Here is a 25,817-nt window from a genome sequence, read left to right as displayed (position 1 = left end):
CACGCTCCGGGGTCTCTGCATTTCGAAAGGCTCGGGGGTACTCAAAAGCATACTGAATAGATTGCACGCTCTGGAGTCTGACCTACGGAGGGCGGAGGAGAGCCTCAGAGCGAACCCTGGGAATGCAACCCTCGCTGACATACGGGAGAAGCTGTCGGAGTACTCGGAAGAGGCTGCTCGGGAGGTGAAGTTCAGAAACAAGCACTAGGTGGCCAGACGATATGGGGAGGGTGAGAGACCTGGGAAGGCCTTAGCAGCAATGGTTAAACTCATGCGCTCGACGACCGTTGTACTGGAATTAGAGACTGCTGAAGGGCTGGTCTTCAGAGACACTACGCAAATCCTGAATGAGTTTGTGCGGCACTATAGTACGCTGTACTCCTCTACCAGGACTAGTGAACTTACACTGGATGACTACTTGGCAGATGTGTCCTTGGGGTGGCTGAGCGATTCACAGAAAGCCTTTCTAAGTGCCCCGTTCGAACTAGATGAGGTCAGAGAGGCTATCATGCATATGAAATCAGGTAAAGCCACCGGGTTGGATGGCATCCCCATTGAATTTTACAAAACGTTTATTGACTTCATGGCGCCAGTACTGCGTGAAGTATATGAAGACGCGCTGGAGGTGGGCCACCTCCCTGCCTCCATGAGAATTGCCCTTATTACGTCCCTACTCAAGCCAGGGAAGCCTGCTACTAGCTGCGACTCCTATAGACCTTTATCCTTGTTAAATTGCGACGTGAAAATACTCGCCAAGCTGATTGCAGCGCGCATTAGCCTCCTACTACCCGATCTGGTACTTCCTGACTAGGCCGGATTTGTCTCTGGTAGGGCGACGTCGCACAACCTCCGTACCTTTTTCTCGGTCTATGATTCCGTCCATGAGGACCTCCCAATGGCAGCCATTTTTTTTTAGACGCCACCAAGGCATTTGACTCGCTCGAATGGGATTATGTGTTCAAAGTTCTTGACCGAATGGGCTTTCCGATTATTTTTATCTCCTGGATTCGATTATTATACACACGCCGAGTAGCCAGGGTACTCGGTAATGGGAAATTGTCTCCGGAATTCCCGGTCTCCAGGGGGACTAGGCAGGGCTGCCTCCTATCCCCACTCCTGTTTGCTATAGCCACGGAACCCCTAGCTGCTAAACTACGTCAACATCATCGAGATAGTGCACTACGCTGTTTTCAGAGGCAGATACTCATCTCTATGTATGCCGATGATATTACGCTTTATGTTCGCCACCCAGGCGACAACCTACATCCCATACTCAGAGAATTTATACGGTTCGGCGCCCTCTCGGGCGTCCAAATTAACTGGAATAAGTCATGCATTTTCCCGCTTACTGCCTCGACACGTCAGTTTCCGTTGGAGTTCCCGCTTGCTTGGAGTGAGGGCGATTTTAAGTACCTGGGCATACATGTGGAAAAAGATAGAGAGGCATTGATGCGTGCTAACTATGGCACGGTGATGGATAAGATAAGTGACAATATCTCCAGATGGATCACACTTCCCCTTTCCATGGCCGGGAGGGCTTCACTAGTCAAAATGGTAATACTCCCTCAGCTTTTGTATCTCTTTCTGAACATACCGTTTCATCCCGGGACCTATTTTTTTTGGTTGCTGCGCTCGAAATTGCTCCGGCTGGTGTGGGGTGGAAAGGCGCCCAGGCTCAAGTGGGAAGTCCTTGTCAGACCATACTCGCAGGGTGGTTTTGGTGTTCCGGATTTCGAACTTTATTATCGGGCTGCTCAGGCCCACTATGCATACTTCTGGGTTCGTCAGCCGAGATACATTGCCCAACTGGCGGCTGAACATTGGTTGGCCCACCCGACCCCCATTGACGGTGCATTTTACTCCCCGATTGAAGGTAGAGATAAGACGCCTAATACGGTATCTAGTACTGTGACGGCGTGGAACTGCATCACTTTGAGACTCGATCTGCACTTCCTATATGCTCCACTGTTGCCCCTGACCTACCACCCACAGCTTCCGCTCCTACAGGAAGCTGGCTTTCAAAAATTGCTAAAAAAAATTCATGTTACTACATGGGGGGACCTGTACCGTAATGGCACCTTTCGTACCAAGGGCCAGCTATATGAGGGCATACAACCGACACCTCTAGAACTGTTTTACTATATCAGGCTCCGGCACGGGCTGCAGGCCATCACACCTGATTTCCCACACGAGCCCACCGAACTTCTCCCCCTACAGAACCTACTGCTACACGACAATCCCAATAAACTGGTGTCCACACTATATAAATCAATCCATGCCAACATGACTTACGCTGCTCTTCCTGCCAGGGGAAAATGGGAACAGGATCTGGCCATGACCCTTACTGACAGGCAGTGGGAATTCTACTTACAACAGACCGAGCGCATATCCTCTAGCAGCCGATATAGGATAATTCACTATAAATTCCTACACAGACTATACCACACACCGGCGCGCCTACACAGATTCCAGCTGAGGTCTACTGACACGTGCGACAGGTGTGGGGCTCCAGGGGTGGATTTCCTTCACCTTGCGTGGGGGTGTGCTGAGGTGAGCCGCTACTGGATCCAGGTTTTTCAAGCACTATCCAAGATGATACACATGACGGTGGTTCCGTCCCCATTGGTAGCTCTACTGGGGTATGTTGAACCCCTCCAGGCGGCTCACCGCAAATATGTGGCACTGGCTATGCTTCTGGCTAAACGCAAGGTGGCCTGTAGGTGGGGGAGGGGAAGGGCACCCAAGTTCAAGGATTGGATGCGTGACATGGTGTATTGTCAAGAACAATTGCATACCTATTCCGAACTGCTGCCACCTACTTCCAGGCCTACTGACATTTGGGCCCCGTTGCAATGTTATTTAATAACTGACCCTCCAGAGGATGACAGTAATTGATGTTGAGATGATGAGACATTGCTGTGTTGTTTCTTATTCCAGAGATGACGGCCTCAGGCTGACCTGGTGTGGTCGGGGGTACTGTGGTTCTTATTTCACCCCCACCCCCATTTTTACAGTGCCGGTGGACTACTCGTACTCCCATGATACTACCCTGGCAATTTACGGCCTTATGCCTAATATGCGGTGATTCGTCCGTCTATCTCAGGTGCTGAGACACACTATTTCTGCCTTGGTGAGGTCCCGGCTATGCGGACTGCACACCTTGTACCTCCTGTTGTGACTGATCCACCGCCTGACTGGCGCACCCCCACCCCCTCCATAGGCTCACCGAGATACTGCAGATGTTAATGTTGACCAAAAAATAATTAAAAATGCAAGACACATTGATTTAGCTATGTTGACGCTGTACTTGTCACTTTGATGATGCTGATTTGCACGACAATATTCGCAATGTTATTCTTAGGTCACTGCTCGTCCTGTAGCTGTGCACTGATAGCGGCCAGCCTCCGGGTTGTCGGCATGACGCTGTGTAATTCTGACAATGCTCAATAAATGTTTTGCACCAAAAAAAAAAAAAAAGTATTCTGTTGCAGTAGAGGTCCACATATGTATTTAACCCAGCTAGATGTTAATAGGGGTATTTAACAAAGCTAATTGTCTGGAGCATTTACACAAGCCGTGTGTTTACATGTATTTACATGAACCAGGTGTTCACACGTTTTTAGCTGATCCAAGTGTTGACATAGGCTTTTATCTAAGATAGAAGTCCACACAAAAAATAGATTGTTACAAGTGACTACAGATGTGTCCGCAAATATATTTGTCTGAGCTTTATGTCCAAACAAGTATGTACTCAATCTTATACTTGAAAAGTACTACAATATAGAATGTATAGGTAAACACACCTATGTGTGCGCTCACACCACACACACGCATTCTTCCAGCTGGGTGATGACATAGGTATTTATGAATCATGTGTGCACCCAACTGTTTAATTGAGCCTCATGGCCACACAAGTGAAACATACTCCCCAGTTGAAAATTTACTGTGTAGTTAAGTGCAGATGCATACACAGCTATCTAATTGTGTGCAGTACGTAATCAGTTATCTATTGATCCACACTACCACACGTTTATTCCCAGGCACTGTATACACGCAGGTATTTACCTGACCCAAGTGTACAGAGCATTATTTATCTGAATGAGATACCTCTGACAGTATTTAAATGAGCCAGACTTGTACACATGGGTTTAGGTCAGTCAGTTATGCAGTAGAGGTGGGGGAATGTTTTGTACCGCATGCAGAGTAGAAAGAATTCAGGTCACTCTGCCTTACTCTTTAATGGGGAGTTCTGGCCAAATTCTATCATTCGCCATGTGGCAGATTTTTTTCTCCAGTGAGGCTCCAGAAAATACAAGCTGGTGCATGCGAGCAAGCTTGAGCATCCCCTAGCGTGGTTTTCTAACGCAGGCGGTCACGGGCAGTCACAAGCGTTCAAAGGGATGCCATTCATGTAAATTTGCTGCCACTCGAGTAGGTTTTCTATTCGAGCTGCAGCAAAAGCAACTCAAATGGCAGCGATCTCTATCACAATCCATGGTGCCATTCACGCTTATTTTTGCGCTACTCGCACTACCAGTACTAAATTACAGTGTGAGAAGCGCAAGCTGCATATTTCTCTGTAGAATCTCACCGTTTTTATGTTACTCCGCTAGTTCTGCCCACTCCTAGTATGCACACAGAGAGTTACCCTACCTAGATAGGCCCACAGGTTTTTCCTAAAAACATGTGTAGAAACAGATTAAAATGAGCCAGTTTCCTACAGATCAATTTTACCTGAAGCAGGTGTCCATATGGGGATTCACCTGAACAGGGTTTTGAGACAGGAATTTGCCTGAGCCTGGTATTCATACACCACGTAACTTAATAGGTACAAAAGGAATGCATTTAAGTCAGGTATACATAGGGGTATTTATTTGATACATGCATCTATTCAGGTTCTTACCTGAGCCAGATCTCTGCAAACCAAATGAACTGTACTAGATTGACACCACAATTTACCTGAACAAGGAGTCAATCGAGGTATTTAACTGAACCAGCTATCCATACAAGTACTTAATTGAGGCACATGTTTCCAAAGATTTTCATGGTATGGTAGCGGAACATAGATAGCGTAATGTTCACTGAAACTTCTTGCCGTTCAAAGTATCGCAACAGAACACTAAGGTGTTCTCTCTACAAACCTGAGCATAGTAAAACAGTCACCCGCAGAGTAGTGAGTGCAGAGTGACTAAGGGGTGCAGAGTGACTAGGGGGTGCTAGGGAGTGCAGAGTGACTAGGCCGTGCTAGGGAGTGCAGAGTGACTGCAGAGTGCTAGGGAGAGCTAGGGAGTGCAGAGTGACTGCAGAGTGACTGCAGAGTGCTAGGGAGAGCTAGGGAGTGCTTGGGAGAGCTAGGGAGTGCAGAGTGACTAGGGAGTGCAGAGTGACTAGGGAGTGCAGAGTGACTAGGGAGTGCAGAGTGACTAGGGAGTGCAGAGTGCTAGGAAGTGCAGAGTGACTGCAGAGTGCTAGGGAGTGCAGAGTGACTGCAGAGTGCTAGGGAGTGCTAGGGAGAGCTAGGGAGTGCAGAGTGACTAGGGGGTGCAGAGTGCTAGGGTGTGCTAGGGAGTGCAGAGTGCTAGGGTGTGCTAGGGAGTGCAGAGTGACTGCAGAGTGCTAGGGAGAGCTAGGGAGTGCAGAGTGACTAGGGAATGCAGAGTGCTAGGGTGTGCTAGGGAGTGCAGAGTGCTAGGTGTGCTAGGGAGTGCAGAGTGCTAGGGAGTGCTAGGGAGAGCTAGGGAGTGCAGAGTGACTAGGGAGTGCAGAGTGCTAGGGAGTGCAGAGTGACTACAGAGTGACTGCAGAATGCTAGGGAGTGCAGAAAGACTAGGGAGTGCTAGGGAGTGCAGAGTGACTAGGGAGTGCTAGGGAGTGCAGAGTGACTAGGGAGTGCTAGGGAGTGTAGAGTGACTAGGGAGTGCTAGGGAGTGTAGAGTGGCTAGGGAGTGCAAGGGAGTGCTAGGGAGTGCAGAGTGACTAGGGAGTGCTAGGGAGTGCAGAGTGACTAGGGAGTGCAGAGTGCTAGGGAGTGCAGAGTGACTAGGGAGTGCAGAGTGCTAGGGAGTGCAGAGTGCTAGGGAGTGCAGAGTGCTAGGGAGTGCAGAGTGCTAGGGAGTGCAGAGTGCTAGGGAGTGCAGAGTGCTAGGGAGTGCTAGGGAGTGCTACGTGCAAGTGCTAGGGAGTGCAGAGTGCAGAGTGGCTAGGGAGGGCTAGGGAGTGCAGAGTGGCTAGGGAGGGCTAGGGAGTGCAGAGTGACTAGGGAGGGCTAGGGAGTGCAGAGTGACTAGGGAGGGCTAGGGAGTGCAGAGTGACTAGGGAGGGCTAGGGAGTGCAGAGTGACTAGGGAGGGCTAGGGAGTGCAGAGTGACTAGGGAGTGCTATGGAGTGCTAGGGACTGCAGAGCGACTGCAGAGGCTAATGGCAATGTAAATGACAATGCCATTTATTTATCTGTTTTCAAAACCAAAACATAAATACACATTTTGTCATTTACAATGCCAATAGCTCCAACTTTTCCAAAGGCGAAACCATTGCATTGTAAATGCTTGTTTACACTGTGCTGGATTTCGTTTTCGCTGGTTTAGATGCTTTGGGCACTTTGCCACAGCTGATCAGTGCCTACGTGCAAGTGCTCCCTGTGTAAATTGTTATTGTGATTGGTTATCCACGATTGGCTTATTTATTTTACCAGTAGGTCCCTAGTAAAGTGCACTGAGTGTGCCATGGCTGGTAATTCAAATGCTACTAGTGGGCTTGCATCACTGATTGTGCCACCCATATGAGTAGCACTGAAAAGAGGTCTCAGGTCTGCCACCACAGTGCCTGTGCGCAGTTAGTTAACTGCTCTGTTGACCTGGCAAGTGTACCCACTTGCCAGGCCTGACCCTTCCCTTACACATTGGACACCCCTATGGTAGGCCCAAGGTACCCCCCTGGGCAGGGTGCAGTGTATGTGAAAGGTAGGACATGTACTAGTGTGGATAACATGTCCTGATATTGAAATACTACCAATTCCGTTTCTCACTATTGCAAGGCTATCTTGCCCATAGGACAGAATGGGGAATGCTGCGTAACATGTTTACCTGCATATCTTCCCATAGGGGCAAGATAGAAAATTCGAATCTGGTATCCATGAACTCAGAATTTAATAACACATCTTTTAGGAAGGATGGTTTTTAGATCTCTCCTATTAAACCCGCAAGGGATAATAGACAAGAGTATAGAGGGCAAACCAAGGTCTGAAACCATCGCGGATTTCGGACAGTTCGTGTGGTGCACTCGTGCGGAAAGCGCGTCCACATCAAAGCCATTAGCCTCCGTCCCACAGGCATCTGAAGCTTCCCCCAGCGTGCGCTCAGCCTCAGGCATTTCTCCTCCCCCCTAATTATTCACCCCTGATGTTGCTGCCCACGGCCGGCAGTACTTTCACTTTCACGGCCGCCAGGCTGTGTCTCTTTCCACATCCTCCCCCCTCCCAGTGTACTGCTTTGTCTAATCTCACGCTGCGGGCCCTTTTTATTATTACATTTGATCACAGCTTTTCTCACCACTTCGGAAGCTATCAAAAACCGTTGACAGCATGCCTTTCCCTTTTTCAGAAATGTTTAATTCCTTTTAATAGTAGCTTCTCCTCTTCCTTCTTTCTTCGTGACTTTTGTAATTGTTGTGTTCTATTAATTGGGAGCAAACGTCAACCATGAACCAGGTCTCAATTTGAAGATCCGCCAATTTCAGTTTTAAATAACGAGTTTTTCACTCACAGGCACATCCACAGAGAGAGTCAGCGCAAATGCTGTCTGCTCTGCATTGATGCAAAAACCAGCTTCTAAGGCAATAAAACAAACACAAGTGGCGTCTACATCATAAAACACAACCTTCGTGCCGCACACTTGCAACCTTCAGGAGGCTTATAATCAAACTTCTCTCGAGCACAGCGCACTCTCCCGTGGTCTCCACCAGCAGAGCAACAAGGCAGTCTGCAGCACAAATTGTACATACGCTTCCTGTAACTTTTTAGTTCTTGACTGCATATGTTAGTCTTTTCACTGTCGGCACGGCTAGACAGCTCGGGGGGCTCATGTGACAGAAGTGAAGACAGAGCACATTTCATGTTTTATTATTTTTTATTACATTTAGCACAGACACTGAACTACTCCCTTCAACTTGTTTCATTTTGCAGAAACCTCAAATCGTAATGGGAAAACTAGCAGATTATAAAAGAAGAGCATGCATTATTTGCCTTCTGATTAGCGCCTGTCTTAATTGTTTGCCACTTTCCACATGACTGGCCAGGAACCAAGCCCCTGTCTCCCGCGAGTCCTCTGGGCTCTGGCATTTCCTTATTAAAGTCTGGCTTATTTCGCGCAGAATGCGGCCTCAGATGTTGGTCCTCTGGAGTTACACATCTCACAGCATGAGCAGTGTTGCGGCTTCGTAAAATATTTACTTTAAGACTTTCTAAGGCAATGATTACAAGTAAAGTTATCCTGCATAAAAGTCAGAGCAGAGAAAACAGGAGGTATTAGGCTTGTATTGGGTTACAACTAAAACAGACAAATGAAGACAAAAAAACGGTTTCAAAAGCTTCCCTCGATAACCCATTTGAACTGGGTGTAAATGAATATTGTCCGCCTAGTCAAACACACCGTCGTCTCACTCCAGGCTACTTTCAAACTATAAGAGTGAGAGAGATCACTGGGCGAGAGTGAAAAGCAGTGGGATTCTATTGGGAAGACAGTTGCACTAGAACATTTCTGGAATGTGAACACTTAAGGGAAATTAAAGCTGAATTCTCGATTTGTATAAGCAAACGCACAAGGCTACTTTCCTCAAAACAGTCCGGAAAGTATTTGATATTTGAATTTTTAAAAAAGGCTAACTTGTGAGGAAAGATATGATCCACTGACTTACATCCCAACTTCGAAACACGGCTGTTCTAGCGCTGCCAATTTTAAAAAAACCTGAGAATCAGAGTACATCCCCCAAATCGACTAACCCTTTCCAAATCAAACATTTTTAAAAAGCAATGGCAAAGCCTATAGGTGTGGAATTCTTATGCTGCTGAAATTAACATCTTGTGGTCTACGATACATTGCAGGTTGTATTACAAGCAACCCTTTAATCTACGACAACTGGGTAACCATGCAACTACAGTATTTGTGCTTTTGCACTACCTGCTATCCCCCAAGCGCCTTTCTACTTTCCCACTAGTTTTCTAGCCATCTACTGTGCTTAATGCTGTGATTTTACATTTTAACTGGGAAGATAGCCCAGCGAGTTATTATGCTGCTGCCAAAAACGGTATGTGATGTGTAAGTTACACAGGCAGCCAGTTTATCAACCTTCAAAGGTCGGTAAAGTAAACCTAATGAAATAACCTTGAGTGTGGTGAATAATAATAAAACAGCAGAGAACTAAAGAAAGAATCCATGTCTCCACGTTTGGGAGAGCAAAAAAACACTACCACAAGGTTTGTCACCACCAATTTAGTGTTCCCCTTATTATCACTGTTCTAATTTCGTTTTTTTGTTTTCTGGCTCAAGGACTGTTGATCATACATTGGGTTTGTTTCTGTGATATTGGGAAATATGCTTGTTGATTTGTGCTATGTGCACCACTCAGCCCCACTACAGCGTCACTCAGCCCCACCACAGCGTCACTCAGCCCCACCACAGCGTCACTCAGCCCCACCACAGCGTCACTCAGCCCCACCACAGCGTCACCCCGCGCCACCACAGCATCACTCCGCGCCACCACAGCATCACTCCGCGCCACCACAGCATCAATCTGTGCAACAAATCAACAACTGGTTAAAATATGTTCTCTCAATGTTTCAAGCTTTATTACAAATGTCACAAAAAGATGTTAATATTTCACTTCTGTTCTTGGATTTTCATCACAATAAAATACACTGAACGTAATCTTCACAAAAGTTATTTACAAAAGTTTAAACTATTGCCATTATAAATTACAATCACTTTTAAGTATTAATTACCTTAAAAAAAAAATGTAAACGCCATTGTTATTTGTAATATCAATACATCTAAGTCACGTAAATACAAAATATGTTGCATTACAAATGCTATAGGTGTCACATTTGCGAAAGTTATAACTATTGGCTATGTAAATGACAAAGCTATTAATTTAGCTATTTTCAAAACCAACACATAAATAAAAAAATTGACATTTACAAGACCAATAGCTCAAACTTTCATAATGCGAGACCTATTGCATTGCAAATTCTTGTTAAATTCTGTGTTTGAAACTAGCACTTTTAGAAAGTTGCTATTTTCTTGTTAATCCTTTCTGTGTGCCTCTGCCTGTTTGTAGATGGACGGTCTGGTTTGAGAGTGACAGGGGCTGGGGTGACTGCAGGAGTCTGTGTGAGTCCGCACTAGGCTGAATAGACCTATCTGCAGATGGAGTGGTGGGAGGAGTAGCACATGGGCCTGAATAGGGTTTTGCCTTCCTTCCACAATGCTGGCTCCACCCCCTGTGGTGTGTCTGATGACCCTGGCCCACACTCACAAAGGAAGAAGTTGTGCACTGGCAGAGTGCACCCAGAACGGGTTTGGACTGGGTCCAGGACCCCACACACAGAGAACAAAGACTTTTGGGGTGCAAGTATGAGAGCTGAAACCCCAGAAAGTTAGACAACTTTGCGATCAATACAACAAGAAAAGGGATGGTTGGGTATCAATTGCGCAAAAGTTATGATATAGTTCATTCAATATATCTGATTGCTCAAAAGATAAGGTAATGGCCACCCACAAATTACCAGAAATGTTGACCAAGTCTACACCATTATGCACAAAAAGGTGATCTATCCTGAGCGTAATTCACAATAATCAAATACAGTCAGGCCCCCCCAGGATATAGCGGCATGGATTGGCAAATTTAGCGGCACAAAAATGGAAATTTAGCAGCATTTTATTTTGGGTTTTTGGCTGCTGTAGAACCAGAGAACTAGGTCAGCAGAGCCGCTCTGGAGCCAGAGAACCAGGTCAGCAGAGCTGCTTTAGAGCCAGAGAACTAAGTCAGCAGAGCTGCTCTAGAGGGAGAGAACCAGGTCAGCAGAGCTGCTGTAGAGCCAGAGAACCAGGTCAGCAGAGCCGCTGTGGAGCCAGAGAACCAGGTCAGCAGAGCCGCTGTGGAGCCAGAGAACCAGGTCAGCAGAGCCGCTGTGGAGACAGAGAACCAGGTCAGCAGAGCCGCTGTGGAGCCAGAGAACCAGGTCAGCAGAGCCGCTGTGGAGCCAGAAAACCAGGTCAGCAGAGCTGCACTGGCGCCAGAGTCACAAGGTCATGGTTCAAGCGCTGTCCTCCCAAGTGGGTTTGTAAAGCTGCCAGGTGGAAGAAGCACATATACAACTGGAACAGCTGAGCAGGGGCACTTTCACACTTCTGTGCAACAGCTATCTTTGTTTGACTTAGTAGTTTGTTGAGTAGCTTTGGTGACCGGTGTATGTAGTCAGAATATCTTTCCCCTCCCTTAACCTCTTTTACAAATTTGATTTGCATTGCAGTACTAATGTATCCTGTAACTGTAGTAGCTAGGGTTCTGATAGCTCACCCGTGCCTAATTGAAACCAGTAATATGATCTATGAAATCTGCTATTCACCAAAAGACTTACAGAACAGTTGTGAAAATTGTCATGGTCCGTTACTCAGTTAAATATAATTATAGTTCCTCTAGCATAGCAGATGTAGCAGTTTCAAAATCTGACATTTTTAATCCGCATTCACAGGGCCAAAAACAAAATTTAGCTAACCTCTCGATTGGGCATCCACATTGTAATTAGCACAGCAAAACAATTCTATGTATGAAATGTTAGCTTATTCTCCAGAAGGAAGAATTGTATGAGCTGACGAAGGTGCGGAGTGCAACTGCACACAAGGAACCCACCTGAAGTCAGCTGGAGCTCCACGCCACCCAAAGCTCCACGCACACTTCTAGAACAATTCTGAACACCAAATTCCTTGCAAGTAAGAGCAAACTAAAGTAATTGTCAGACCTCATTCTGGTGCACGAGCAGAGGGCAGACGGGCTACTGCCACCAACTGGGGTGATTACGGTAATTAGGCAAACACAAAGAGATGTACGGAGCACTGAAGCTTTTCAGCCACTCGCCCCCAGTCACGGCGGAGACAGACACACCCTCCTTTCCATTGGCTCACGGCAAAATGGCAGATTTCGCGGGCATTTGTGCAAATATCTCGGCATTTGCACAGATCGGCCGATTTCGTGATTTTTTTTGCAAATCGCGATAAGCTGGAGGGTCTATACAGTTCTTCAATGAGTGTAGACACAGATGATCTTCTTTATTCCTTAATATTCCTTCAAACCTAGCCGCCAACACTTGTATCGTCTCTTTGTGGTGTGATCCACAGACTTCCTCAGGGCAGAATTCACGCAGCGTTCCAAAATGTATTGTAATGACAGTTATCCAATATTAAAATAGTGTTCATATATCACATTCCAAATGACTGTTGGTATCTCGATCTAACTGTCAACGTAAAGTAATATCCATCAATTCATGTAGATCAAAACTCCTTCTTGTGACCGTAGTAAACAAACAGCGTGCTCAGAGTATACCCCTGTGGGATGGCGTCTCGTGATCAAGAGGAATCCCTCCCAAAGAAGATCAGCTGAAGAGACTGAGGAGAAGTACTGCCCTTGCTGTGTGTCTGGCCTGCAGTTTGCTGTTTCTACTGAGGGGAGAACTAAAGGACTTTGCTGTGTCCCCTGCTTGAAGAAGGACTTTGCTGTGTGCTGTGTCCCTCTGAAGAAAAGTCCCTAAGGGCCTAAGAAGAGCTGGCCGCCTGTTTCTGAAGTCCCAGGCACAAAAGGACTACCCCCCAGCTTTCCTGAACTTCCTTGCTGGGAGTTCCAGTCTGCCAGGAGGGTCTGTGACTGTGTGTGAGGCCTTTTTGCTGAAGGGAGCTGGAAGAGCAGCGCAACGAGAGAAGTGTGAAGCAGCCGCTGTCTCATCAGAAGAAGCGTGTTGCCGCTGTTCGCCGTCTCATCACCAGAGAAGTGTGCCGCCGCACAGAGGGTGCTGTCGCATCACTGGAGAAGCGTGTTGCAGGACTGCCGCATCACTGAGGAAGCGCGCTGCTGCTGCTGCTCGCTGTCGCATCATCAGAGAAGCATGACGCAGGGTCGTCGCATCGCTGAGAAAGCGTACTGCTGCTGATCGCCGCCGCAACACTGGAGAAGCGTGTCGCCATCACCAAGGGTGTCGTCGCATCTCCGGTGAAACATGTCGCAGGGCCTGTCACAGCTCAGAAAACCACTGAGTTCGCCGCATGGCCGTGCACGCATCGCCTCTAAGTTATCACAGTAAAGACACCGTTTTCTCACATCACACCAGATCGTCGCAACGCATCAAGGCGCCATCTTGTCGTATCGGAACCGGAGCGCAAAAAGAATCGACGCATCGCCTTCTCTGAGACCCTTTTGTTTGTGGGTAAAGTGTCGCATATCATCATCTACACGTTTATTTCTGCAACAACCTTTCTAAAGACATTCTACTGAGTTTTTGTATGTTGGATTTTTGTCGTTTTGGTCTGGCTTAGTTTAGATAAAGATATTTTCTTTTTCTAAACTGGTGTGGTGTCCATTTGTGGTGTTTTCACTGTGTTACTGTGAGTGTTGGTGCAAATACTTTACACATTGCCTTTGGATTAAGAATATCTGCTCGTGCCAAGCTCCCAAGGGGGTGAGCAGGGGTTATCTAAAGTGTGTATCCTCTTTACCCCGACTAGAAGCAAGGGTCCCTATTTGGACAAAGGTACGTACCTCTGCCAACTAGAGATCCCTGCCAACTAGAGCTCCCCATTTCTAACACAAGCCCTTCTCAAGAAACCCTCAGCAGACCTGAAGACACTGGCAAACTACAGATCAATCTCTCCTCCTCTACCCAGCCAAAGTACTGGAATAATTTGTAAACAAATTGCTGGATGACCACTTCAACAACCACCTCTTGGACCCCTCCCAATCACAGCACCAAGACCCTCTTATCACAGCCACCAACATATGCCTGATCATTGACAGTGGAAATAGAGCAACACACTCAGCCACATTTGAACCATCTCCCACCCCATCCTCTCAACTAAATGGCATACAAAGACCCGCCATCCAATGGAACAACTCCATCCACACAGGGCACAACCACTTTGTCAGCTTGGTGTCATACACCTTCACTGCCCCCAACCTAATATGCAGAGTACCCCAAGGATTATCCCTAAGCCCCACCTTGTTCAATGTCTATACGGCACTGCTTGCCAACATCATCCATGCACAGGAATCATCACTCATATCATTCTCTTCAGCGACAATGCACCCAACACCTGAATAAATGTCACCGCCTACATATCTGAAGTTACCCCCTGGCTAAAGACCAACTGCCTAAAGCTCAACTCTGAGAGGAGAGGTGGTACTCTTCGGAAAGGACACCTCGTTGTGGATCCATGCCTAGTAGCCTGCTGAGAAGAACAACCACCAACCTGTTAAATCAAGCAAGAAACCTTGGGATAGTAGTGGACAAGCATCTAACTATTTATTACCAGCCAGATTACTACAGTCACCTCCCCCTATTTTCTCAAGCTCCTCAGGAAAATCTTTAGAGATCTCCAAACTAAACAGTAGAACTATTACAGCCTTGGCCTACAGCAAGCCGGACTACAGATTACATCGGCATCACCAAACGTCTCACCAAGAGCCTTAAGGTCATTGAAAACACTGCACCCAGACTTGCATTCAAAGTCCCACTACAGCCAAGCATCTCCCACAAAAGACATCCACTGGCTCCCAGTTCATAATCAAGCTCTCTTCAAGCTTCTAACGCACACAAAGTCCTATACAATCATTCTAGACCCTATTTACCTGAACAGCTGCACCAAATTTCACATTCTGACCAGAACCCTCTGGTCAGCAGGCCTCCCACTCACCCAAGCCCCCACATTCGAAGAACCAGACATGGCGGGTGGGCTAGCTGCCAAAGTCTGGGAACACGTACCCCTGCATATCAGAGCACTTTGCTCAGGCCTTTTAATTCTGCAAAAAAACGAAATCCTGGCTATTCTAATTCGTATCAGCCAGGACCTCGTTGTCCTCCTTTAAGCACCATATCCTCACGGGTGTGATGCATTCCATACAAATACACATAGTTTATACTGACCCAGTGGCCCCTGAACAATGTAGAGACCCTGAACTACCATTGGTGGTTGGAATACTACAGCCTAGAAGTAAGAAGACATTCTTAACAGTGAAAACAGCACGTGCTCGGCTAAATCTTTGGTCAAATGTGTATACAATTATAACCTTGATTTTACCCTTGTATTCCACTCTCTTTGCTAAGCCTACACGGCAGTAGAACTGTATTCCACAGACCATTTTAAAGTGCTGAACATGTTTTCTTACTACATAATAGAAGTCTTAATCCTTTTCATAAAAAGAACACTGGTTAGACAACCTTTTTATTGTGAGTGACACTTTACACCCAGAGCAATTTCTAAGAGTAAGCTTGAAACCAGGACTCCACCACCCCTGAAAGTCAAAGCCTAAACCTCAAGCATGTGGCATATCACTGTGCTCTGCATTTCCTGGGACAATAGCAATATAGGTTACAAGGAGTGCTTATTTTTACTTTTGAATAGCGCAGACCCAGAGAACTTGCTCAACAGTCTATAGATTTCTACAAAAGATTACTGTTCCATTCACTAACGCATTTGTGTGCCCAAGATTACCTTAGATGCACACGCCAACATCTGTGACCTAAAATACTGCTTCCGATCTATTGATAGATTTTCCACACTACGAGAAGGGGCACATGAGTGTTTACATGTCAAGGTGGCCACGGCAAAGGCAGCAAACACTTACAAAGTCATACCCTTTTGGATATACACGAAGTTTTCCACTGGTTTTCAAATCCGAGGGAAATATTGTAATCCTTGTGAAAAATAACAAATGAAGGTGACTACCACTTTGAAAGCAACTTTTCACCTTTAAATTCTGCACAATGGAACATCTTCCGATTTTGGCAAAAACATGGAAAGATGCAGTCTAAGTAGATTTTATTGTCCACAGATTGGAACCTTTAATTCAATGATCTGAAACAAATTATGTAAATCCTAGGAGGAAATAATGATTCGGAGAGGTTAATATCTTAGTCTCGTTCTTTGTTCAGCAGACTGTTTGGACGAATCCAGTTTCTAAAACAAGATCATTAAAGTGTCTGCTCCATCAAGATCTAGTTTGCGTTGTTAGAACTTACCACTTTTAAGCAGTGCAATGAGCAGAACGGAGACAAATGATGCATTATCTACTTTTCCTTAATTGGAATGAACACACAAACAGAGCTCCAAATTTTTCAAATATAACCAAAAGGATGTGTTGAAATGAAGTTTATAAAAAACGTTGGGGTGTAGATTTTAATGCTCATTTACAGGTTTTAATGTAAATATTTGCACATAAATGTCAAGCACATTCAAACACTTGGAAAATCCATGGACTAGAAGAGCGTGCACTAAATATGAGGTCTGCAACGTCTACTTAGCGGTCAGCAACTGTTCAAAAGCATTATATATTAGAAGGGAAAAAAAAGCTTCATTCAAACCTTTAAAATGCTCTGTGAATGTGCGGGTAATTGAGATCGGAGCCTGAAAATCAAGTTTGTCTCCTTATCTTGATTTATGGAAGCGACTCAAGTACAGCAAATGAAACCTTGTATGGAGGAATGGTGCCTTCAATTGAAGCTGGTAGACACCGACAAAAAATGTTTTAAAGTGGTACGCTAGAGTCTAGCATAGGACTTCATCATTACAATTCAAAGAGATTCAGAGCCATAAAGTGTAACGCTGTGTATTACATTGATCATAATTCATTCAAATACCCAACTGACATCTTAGCAAAGGGTCAACTGTACACCAGCTCCTCTAGGCATCACAGAATAATACCATGGGAATTTATCTTGTTCACTGTTTGCCTAATTTTGACCCTCCACCGTTGAATGAATGATCAGATTTACAGAGCGCACAGCTCTTCAAGGGAGTGTTCCAGCACTAAGAAACCGACTAAGCTAACAATCCTGTTAGCAGGTATTACAGTGAGGTAAACAGAAATACGTTAAGGTTTTCCGGAATAAATATTCCTTATGAATGATCAAAGCCCTATTGGAAGGCTATTTCAGGCCTGGGAGGCTAGGAAAGAGATAACCATGTCTCCTGGCACGACGATTAGAAGGAATCACCGAAAAGCTACCTTAGGAGGGGCGCATGGTTCTTCCCAGTTTATATGGCCTAATTCTCTCCGAAATATACTGTGGGCATGATTTATAAAAACATCTGATGCACTAGGACCACAGATTTAATCAAATCCACTTTTTAATTGGAAGCCAAGGAAGATTGTACAGATAAGTGGTCATTGAAGCACAGCTTGGAAGTTTCAATAAACACCATCCTGCCGTACTTTTGACCGCTGAAGGGCATTCGCATAATCCAGCCTAGAGGTGATTAAAGTATGGATCACCTTCCTAAGTAAGCCCAAGACACTCGAAATTTGAGATTTAAAGGAAAGTTAATGATCCAGTTTCACTCCCAATTCCACGTCATCAACATGGGTAGGGATGGGGGCCTGAGGACCCTATGCCAACAATTATTCCACCAATCAAAAGAATCCATGCCAAATAACAGAACTTCTGTTTTGTCTGAATTGCACTGTAAGTTATAGGCCTTCATCCAATTGAAAACTGCTACCATGTAAGCTTTAAAAGAAAATCATCTAGGGCTGCAAATACTATTCAGACTATTTTTCATCTATAATCGACTCCTACTTTCCCCATTAACACTTAGTAAAAGATATCCTACCCTATCTCACGCTTGTTGGTCCTGTTCAACTCCTCAGGCGGATCTGCTACACATGCTTTTCAATTGCAATTTGGTTCACAGGTTTTGGGTCCAGGTTTGGTCTCAAAATAACAAAATCTTCTCCACTACACATCCGTTTCACATATCCCATATTTTTTTAGGTAGTATTTCATCTATCTGGAACCCTTACAATTTCGATATAAAAATACTTGACTTACTTCTTGCAGTAGCTTTTCAGCAAATTACCACAACTTGGAAAGACTCCATAAAACTCTCTTATCAGGCTTGGTGGTATGCTCTGTGCTATAATCATAGATTAGATACAACATATGTTTATCCTCCTGTTTTAGCACCAAAACGAAAGCAGTTATGGGATCTGGTTACTTCATTTTTTGATTCCTGTGCCCTTCGTTCTCTGCCTAAAACTCCCTTTCAACAAGAAGTTGCTAAACCTCCTTGAGTTCCTCTTATCGTATTATCTTTTTTTTCTTTTTCATAATATTCACAAAATTGCTATGTTGTTTATTATTATATTTCAAAGTAATGTATTACTCTTTATCTCCTAGCTGGTATTTTCCTTTTTTCTTGTTGTGTTTATCTCATATGAATTGTTTTTTTCTTATCTATCTTTGATTTTTGATTCTCGTTCTCATATGTTTCATTCATTCTTTCTGCATCAATTTCATGCATTCGTGTATTCAAATTGTTTATATGACTTTTTGTCTCAAAAATTTAAATAAAGCTTATTTTGAACTTAAAAAAAAGGCTCCAAGTCTGCCAAATAACCATTCTCACACTTAAGGAGGAGCTGGGTATCATGCACATATGAAATTATCTTTAAAACACAGGAATTAACCAAGGGAGCCATGGTAGGGGACATGTACTCATTAAATAATGTGGAGCTCAAGGAAGAGCCGTAGGCTACTCTTAGGCGTAAATACTTGGAGGAAGTGGAATAAGGAGCCTTCCAAACCACTTGTTTAAGATTATTATAAAAGGAGTGAATCCAGTCCAGAGCCAGGTCGCTAGCTCTAATGTTACTAAGGCGAATGCCACGAGAGACCGTATGAAAGGCCACTGACAGAACCTATAAAATCAGAACGGCAATGTAAGTTTTGTCCAACGTCCACTTTATGGAATCCACAATTTCGAACAGTGCAGTTTTGCTACTATGCCATGAGCAAAAGCCTGATTGAGAGGGTTGCAAGAGCCCATTCAATTCCAAACACTCAGAGCTGGCTGTTAACCAGTTGTTTTTCAGGCATTTTAACTGTACTAGGAAGCAAAGAAATAGGTCTAAAGTTGGACAAACCCGTAAGTAGTTAGTTTGGTCCAGAGGCTATATAAACATGCCTTTATCTTCATTTGGTTTGTAAAATTGACAATTCTCATTACTTTTAGAGTTGCCACTGCTGCTCTAGGATTGATGTGAAATATTTGCTGGTTAGCACTGGAAGTTAGGATCAAATTTAAGATCAGGTGCTTCAAGCTCTCCAATTGAACAAACCCCCCTTCCTGGCTGACTTACTAACAATACCCAGGGGCAAAGGATCACTAAAGAGTAGGGATTAGCTACTACTTGTAACACCCAAATTCAGATCAGGGTTTGTAGGGATCTTTAATCTAGTGAGGAATCCTCTGCCATTTTAATTTTTACAAAACATTTTATAAGAAACTTTCTTAGCATGAACGAAAATATAAAAACACTACAGTGACGTTATACCATTGGAAAAGTAGCAGGATAGAATGACTGAGAACTGGTGCAGGACAGGGTGAAAACTTCCCGTCACTGATATTTCTGTATGCCCACTAATTCCTTATACAAACTACTTTTTCCTCATAGTGAAGTCTGGAACTAGACAAGAAAAGAATTCCCAAACCATGGTGGAGAACATTACCCATCTACTGGCAGAGAAAGAGTGAAAAGGCTGTTTATAGGTTTAGCTTGAACTCCAATGCTACTGACTTGGCCCAGACCTGAAGCAGCCAGTTGAATGATTTGTCTCACAGTGACAATATGGCATAGTCTGCTACTGGAATCGGAGTACTAGGAGACGGTATTCATTGAAGAGGCAACTGTGTTCCTCTGGAAGATTCCCAGTTGACTGAAATGCTGATGAATATTGATGGGACTTCAAACATCCCAGATACTATGATACTTCTTTCTTGAAGCCTGGAGTGTCTGGAACTGGAGAAGATCCCATCGGAAAGACTTTTGTCAAAGGGAAGAATCTCGGTCATATTTGTTGTTCTGTGTTTAGTGGAAGAAACCACCCAAATATTCGAGACGACTGAGCTACTGCGGACCTGTCCTGAGGTTTGCTTGATTATATGGGTTCAGGAACTTTCAAAAAAGGAATCTTCATATTCAAAGAGGGAAATGTCTTGTCATATAGGCAGCTATACTTACACTGAGCCATATCCATTGAAAGGTGTTTGTCTACTTACAGGTTTGAAAATCAACAAGGAAGTGTAGATTGAGATCTAGTACAAAATCAACTGGATTTGTGTAGGTGGTCAGTGGTAGTCCTCACACTTAGAATTTTTTTCTGCAGATCGGAATGCATGAGCCAGACAAAATCACGAGTCGTAGTGAGCGATGCCTACCATGAGGTCACAGTGACTTTGCACGAGCTTGAAGACAACATGTTGCAGATTTCTAAAATCTCAGAGTGCGAAGGTACCAAAAATGGCAGACCTGCAACCACATGATTCCGGCCCCATGTTGGTCAATCCAGGTTGGAATGTCCATATTAATATACTGAACATTTTCTAGACAGCCAAATGTTTCAGTAGAACAAAGGTCTGATGTGTCACCAATTTCAGGGTGGCACTAGATATCTGCAGGTTAGACCCGGTTTGAAACACTTTCCCACTCTAATCTATCTCAAAATCTATTCACCTGAACCTCGGTCATATCACTGGTCTAACTTTAAAACACCATGCCACTAAAAGCCTTTTCAATCAACAGTGCAGACTTTAGCCAGGGCTCTCATGGTATGCCATTAAGCAATATGATTTTTTTGTAAGTGTGATGGTAGAGTTCTTCCCTATAGACCACCTGCATTTGTGGTTTGGCTAGAAGGGATGTAGTGTTAGTCATGGCAAACAGCCCAGTCATGTACATATTTATTTTAATATTTTTTCAATTTTCCACAGATGTTTTGGGTGCTTCTCATCAATGGTCACTGGTTCAGTTTATCCGTTACATAATTTGTAAACCTTTCTTCATAAATGGTAATTTTTTTAATTAACCGCATGGCTGCTGCGGTGATTTTTGCGCTGTGCTGCAAATGATCATTTAGCTGTTTACATGACGAGCTCAGCTCGTCATCAGCACACGACACCCGTGGGTGATGACGAGCTGAGCTCGTCATCAGCAGCGAAAGGGTTAAATGTGGTATTCATTAATTGTATTCTGTATTTATCAACTGCATAATTTGTAGGATGCAAATGTCAGTGTAGAACCCTTTCTAAAACTTGTGCATCTTTGGGAGCTCAGGAGGCACTCGCACCAAGCCTGGGACATCCCATCTCCACATCAAAGCAGTTTGATTCTGTAGCAATACACTATACCACTGTGAACGCAATACTTCTTCCCTACAGCAGTTCCACGGTCTATGCTGTGGGCCTAGGCAAAAAGACTTAATGTTGGGTAATAATACCGCCAGTTTTGGGATTCCGTCAGTTTACGCCGCAACGATACTGAAGTAGCCACTGGCCTCATGTGAACTACCAGGTTAAATTAAAATACCACTATCATTACAATTACAAATAAAGTATTCCACGTATCAGAATGGGGTTATCCTGCAAAACAAGGCCCACTAAAATCTACTAACATTGACATTTCCAATCCTAAACACGGATCTGCTAGGTTCCTATTGCCTAAGTGTGGCAGCCCACCTATGAGTAACTCCGCACTGGCGCAAAATACACAACCATAGTACTCTCATCCTGCATACTATTAAAAACATATCTATCTGAATATGTTCTTATCAAGAACCAAACCGATAAAAACTGTGGTAAAACACAGAACAGTGAAATTACAAATAAAGCTGTTTAATGACTGCGCGATTTGGCAAAGTATTCCTTATACCTTAACAGAGCACAGTTTCTGCTCAAATGGCGGCCAGTAAGGCCTTTTAACAAACAACAACTCGGGTCTAATACAAATGTATAAAGGACACACAAAGTATTTATATTTCAAAATGGACTAACTGAGAATGCCCTATGGGAAAGAGCAGGGACATCAAAGAAAGTATACATACATCAAACACAAGAATGAAGTACAACTTCTGAGGATTTTAAGGATCCTTATATAACAAAATGTGACAATATTACCCAGATTACTTATAATCTGATAGACGCTTACCAATTACATAGGAAAGAATTAGGTTCCAGCCAGTGATGAATGCCAGCAGTTCTCCAACAGTGACATAGCTGTAGAGGTAGGCAGACCCAGTCTTGGGAACTCTTGCGCCAAACTCTCCATAGCAGAGCCCCGCCAATACTGAGGCTAGTGCAGCAATAAGGAAGCAGAGAACGATGGCAGGACCCGCATTCTCACGAGCAACTGCTCCAGCCAGAACGTAGACTCCAGCACCAAGAGTGCTCCCAACACCAAGTGCTATTAAGTCAAAAGTGTTAAGGCATCTTGACAGTCGACTGGATTCATCGCGACAGTCCACAATCTTTCGACGAAACAGCTGCTGGCCAAAATTCATAAGCACCTGGAACCCCATTCTTTTCTTCAATCTGTGAAAGAAGCAAATGTAAATAATGTACCTAATGAAACAATACAGAATTTTGCACCCTCCCAAATATCCTCATAACTAATGTTGGTCTACCAGTGGGTCCTGCACAGAAAAGGGTTTACCGTATCTTTAATAAGTATTCTTCATTTTTAATCAAGATTTTGACTTTTTGCCCCAATAATTGCAAACTGTCCACACACAAAAAACGGACAATGGTAATTTCTCATGATAGCTCTGCTTGTGCTTCATAAACCATATTTGAATGAAGGGTTACAGAGAATTGGTAGTACACATTTAACCGAAAAAACGAATGATTTTTTTTTGTGCAACATAATAAAACCCTTTTCAAATTTTTGTTCCTTTTTAACATACCCCTTCAACAATGGTTATTCTTTTTCTTGATTTATGGTGCTTAATTTATTCAAATTAGAAAATGAAAAGAAACAAGACATAGCTGAACAGCACTTTTAACTGATTTAGTAGTTACCCTATTTACAAACAAAATCCACAAGAGTTGGGCAACATTATCGGCTGTACGGATGCTTCTCATGAGAAATGCAGTGTGAGCGGACATGAACAAGGTAGCTTTGTTGAAGCATTCTTTAGCAATGCAGCCTTACGAAATTGTGACTGGCAGAGCAGTGCATTGTTGGTGTTTTTTTTTTAATGTAGGATCAAGTTTGCGCTATAAAAAACTTTGTAAATAAATAAACTTAAGAAGAAAATAGGAATGTGTAAAAAATAGGAAAATGTGTGTAAAAAGTATGGCTAAGTTAATCACTTTAGTATGCAGGACTGAGCAGAATTAAATTGTACTGTGCCCTTAAAATCAGATGTGTAATTTGAGAATTCAACCTTAATAACAGTAGGCATCTACCAAAAGCACATTCAGTATAGCCTTATGAACCATTGGAATCCTACCTGTCAGTCTCAAAATGTATTTTGTAGCATTGAATTTTGGCCGTGTGGGACTTCAATTCCGTAATAGAAAACATAGATCTAAGAGAATTTGAAGTAATTTAGGTTATATGTATATATTTATGTATATGTTATTATACAGCACAAACTTAGTTGCAGCGTACGTAAAGTAAGGAGTCCATGTTGGTACACTATTCGAGAACATGACGTCAAGTGCTACATTCAATATTGAAAATGTGACTTTCTCTCTGGACGGTCTAAACATTCTGGTGGTCTAGGCATGGAATGTGCTCAGTTGTAACTTTGTGGTGGTAGCTCATGGTTGGTATTTCATTTGGGGCTTGTATGCAAGCTAATAGCGGTGTTTCCGTTTGAAGCACATAGGTATATCATAAAAAAAGTGTAAATGTACCCAGGCTTCTACCATCACTTTACCCATTCTATCAGTGTAAGAGACCATATTGCAAGACAAATTAAAATATCAGTAAGAAAAAATGAATGTGAATTGACTACCTCTATGTATTCCTTGATAACATTGTCAAAGGGGTATGCTATGTATGATCCTATTCATATAGGCTATGAATTTATTTCACACATTAATATGATGAATAGGCTGATATACATGTCCCTGAATGAAAATGTAAAGGTTCCTAAAAGGCCTAATTAAATGGTTTAAACGTATTCACCATTTCAGGCAGGGCCCTTCATTGCCTTTTACATAAAAAACAGATTGATGTAGCAAGACTTCTGACTTGGCTTTCAGGTTAGGATGGCATGTTTTCAAAGACCCAGCGGCAATACTAAGAATAACGTGAATAAATCAGAGCACTCCAAACTAGTCACAGTGGACTACAGTGCTACGTCCAAACCGAGGTCATCACATATGGAATTTTGAAAGGTAAACAATTCATACTTTAATTCTCAATATAAGTTAACTGCTGAATGGATGGGAATACGTGTCCTTACACTGAATGGTGTGAAAACGGAGATGTTGATCTTTGGAACGCACACCTCGATCTGGAATAATGCTTGGTAGCTGGACTGCTTTGGCACTCTGCCTGTCCCAGCTGATAAAACTAAAAATCTGATAGCGATTCTTGATACTGGGCTCTCTCTTAATGGGCAGGCCACTCGCACAGTCACAACTTGCTTCTGGCTCATCAGAAGGTTAAAAAAATATTTTCCGTCACTCACATCTCAGCGTGGAAAAAGGTTGCTTTGGCACTGGTTATTTCTAGGGTTAATTACTGCAACACCCTCTATTTGGATTCTAACATCATTACCCAAGCAAAACTGCGAGTAGTACAGAACACTCTCGCTAGGGCTATTCTTGATATTCCCAGGCGCCAATCTGCTTCTGTGGGGCTGGGTGAGCTTCACTGACTCCCCATCAGAAAGTGTATCGAAGTCAAGGCTATCTGTACGACACATAAGGCAAGTCTTTACCAATTAAGCCCTGTTGAGATAAGGGACATGTTCCAGTGGTATACTCCAGGTAGAGATCTGCGAATAGCCCATTGCAATGTTTGTCACTTTGCCCAGACTCCGGGGGTTGGAGTGGGGGCTAGGGGGTTACACATTTCTCAGTTGCTGTCAATAAACTCTGAAACTCACTCCCCAAGTCTTTGACTTCAATCAAGGGGCATTTGCCTTTTAGAAAGGAATTAACTACGTGGCTTTATACTGCTTAGGCTCTTTTTTGCTTCCTATCTGTTTGATTTTCCGCTGGATTATGCGGCTTGTTGTGAATACAGCGTCTTGAGGCCTATGGGGATTTGCTGCGCTTTACAAAATGCAAATCAAATCAATCATCAAATCTCTGGTAGGCTCCTATACATGACAAAGCCCTGCATCCGTGTTTTCATCCATGACGCATCTGATTTTTAGCTAGGTCCTGTGTGTTTGCGGTCAGGTCTTTCTGCCCACAATGGACCTTTAATGTCTAATAAACCAATTTTTCTTTGAATTCTAAGCAATTTGCTGCAGTCTGCGCCAGTAAGCATTTAGTTGTTTTTGCTGCATTGAAATATACTATTCCAGCCTTTAACCTGTGAAGGCAGCACCGAGACCTGCAAAGTTTTTTGGTTCAGCAGACTTAATTTTCCTATTGTCCATAACAACCTTACCTGTTCAGTATCTTGGAAATGAAAGTTCACATCTGTGTAACATGAATACAGAATAGGAATAATACAAAAATGGGTGAAAGTCACGCACAACTACAACTTTTGCATTTTTACAGTATCCGCCACAATATCCAACATGTAAATAACCACTTTCT

General features: G+C 43.7%; 1 protein-coding gene across 5 annotated transcripts in view; it reads right to left on the bottom strand.

Moving 5' to 3' along the window:
• SLC7A1 (solute carrier family 7 member 1) overlaps nt 1-25,817 on the bottom strand; it is a 668,243-nt gene that overhangs the window by 363,346 nt on the left and 279,080 nt on the right. For all 5 annotated transcript variants that reach the window (XM_086935153.1, XM_086935156.1, XM_086935155.1 and 2 more), the window contains one exon: nt 22,240-22,622. In XM_086935153.1, coding sequence (XP_086791279.1) covers nt 22,240-22,609 — 370 coding nt within the window. In that variant the 5' untranslated portion in view covers nt 22,610-22,622. The remainder of the gene's footprint in view (nt 1-22,239; nt 22,623-25,817) is intronic.

This window comes from Lissotriton vulgaris, chromosome 8 (assembly GCF_964263255.1).
Source record: "Lissotriton vulgaris chromosome 8, aLisVul1.2, whole genome shotgun sequence".
NCBI lineage: Eukaryota > Metazoa > Chordata > Amphibia > Caudata > Salamandridae > Lissotriton > Lissotriton vulgaris.
Note: the sequence above shows the minus strand (reverse complement) of the source record. Positions and strands in the feature narration are given on the sequence as shown.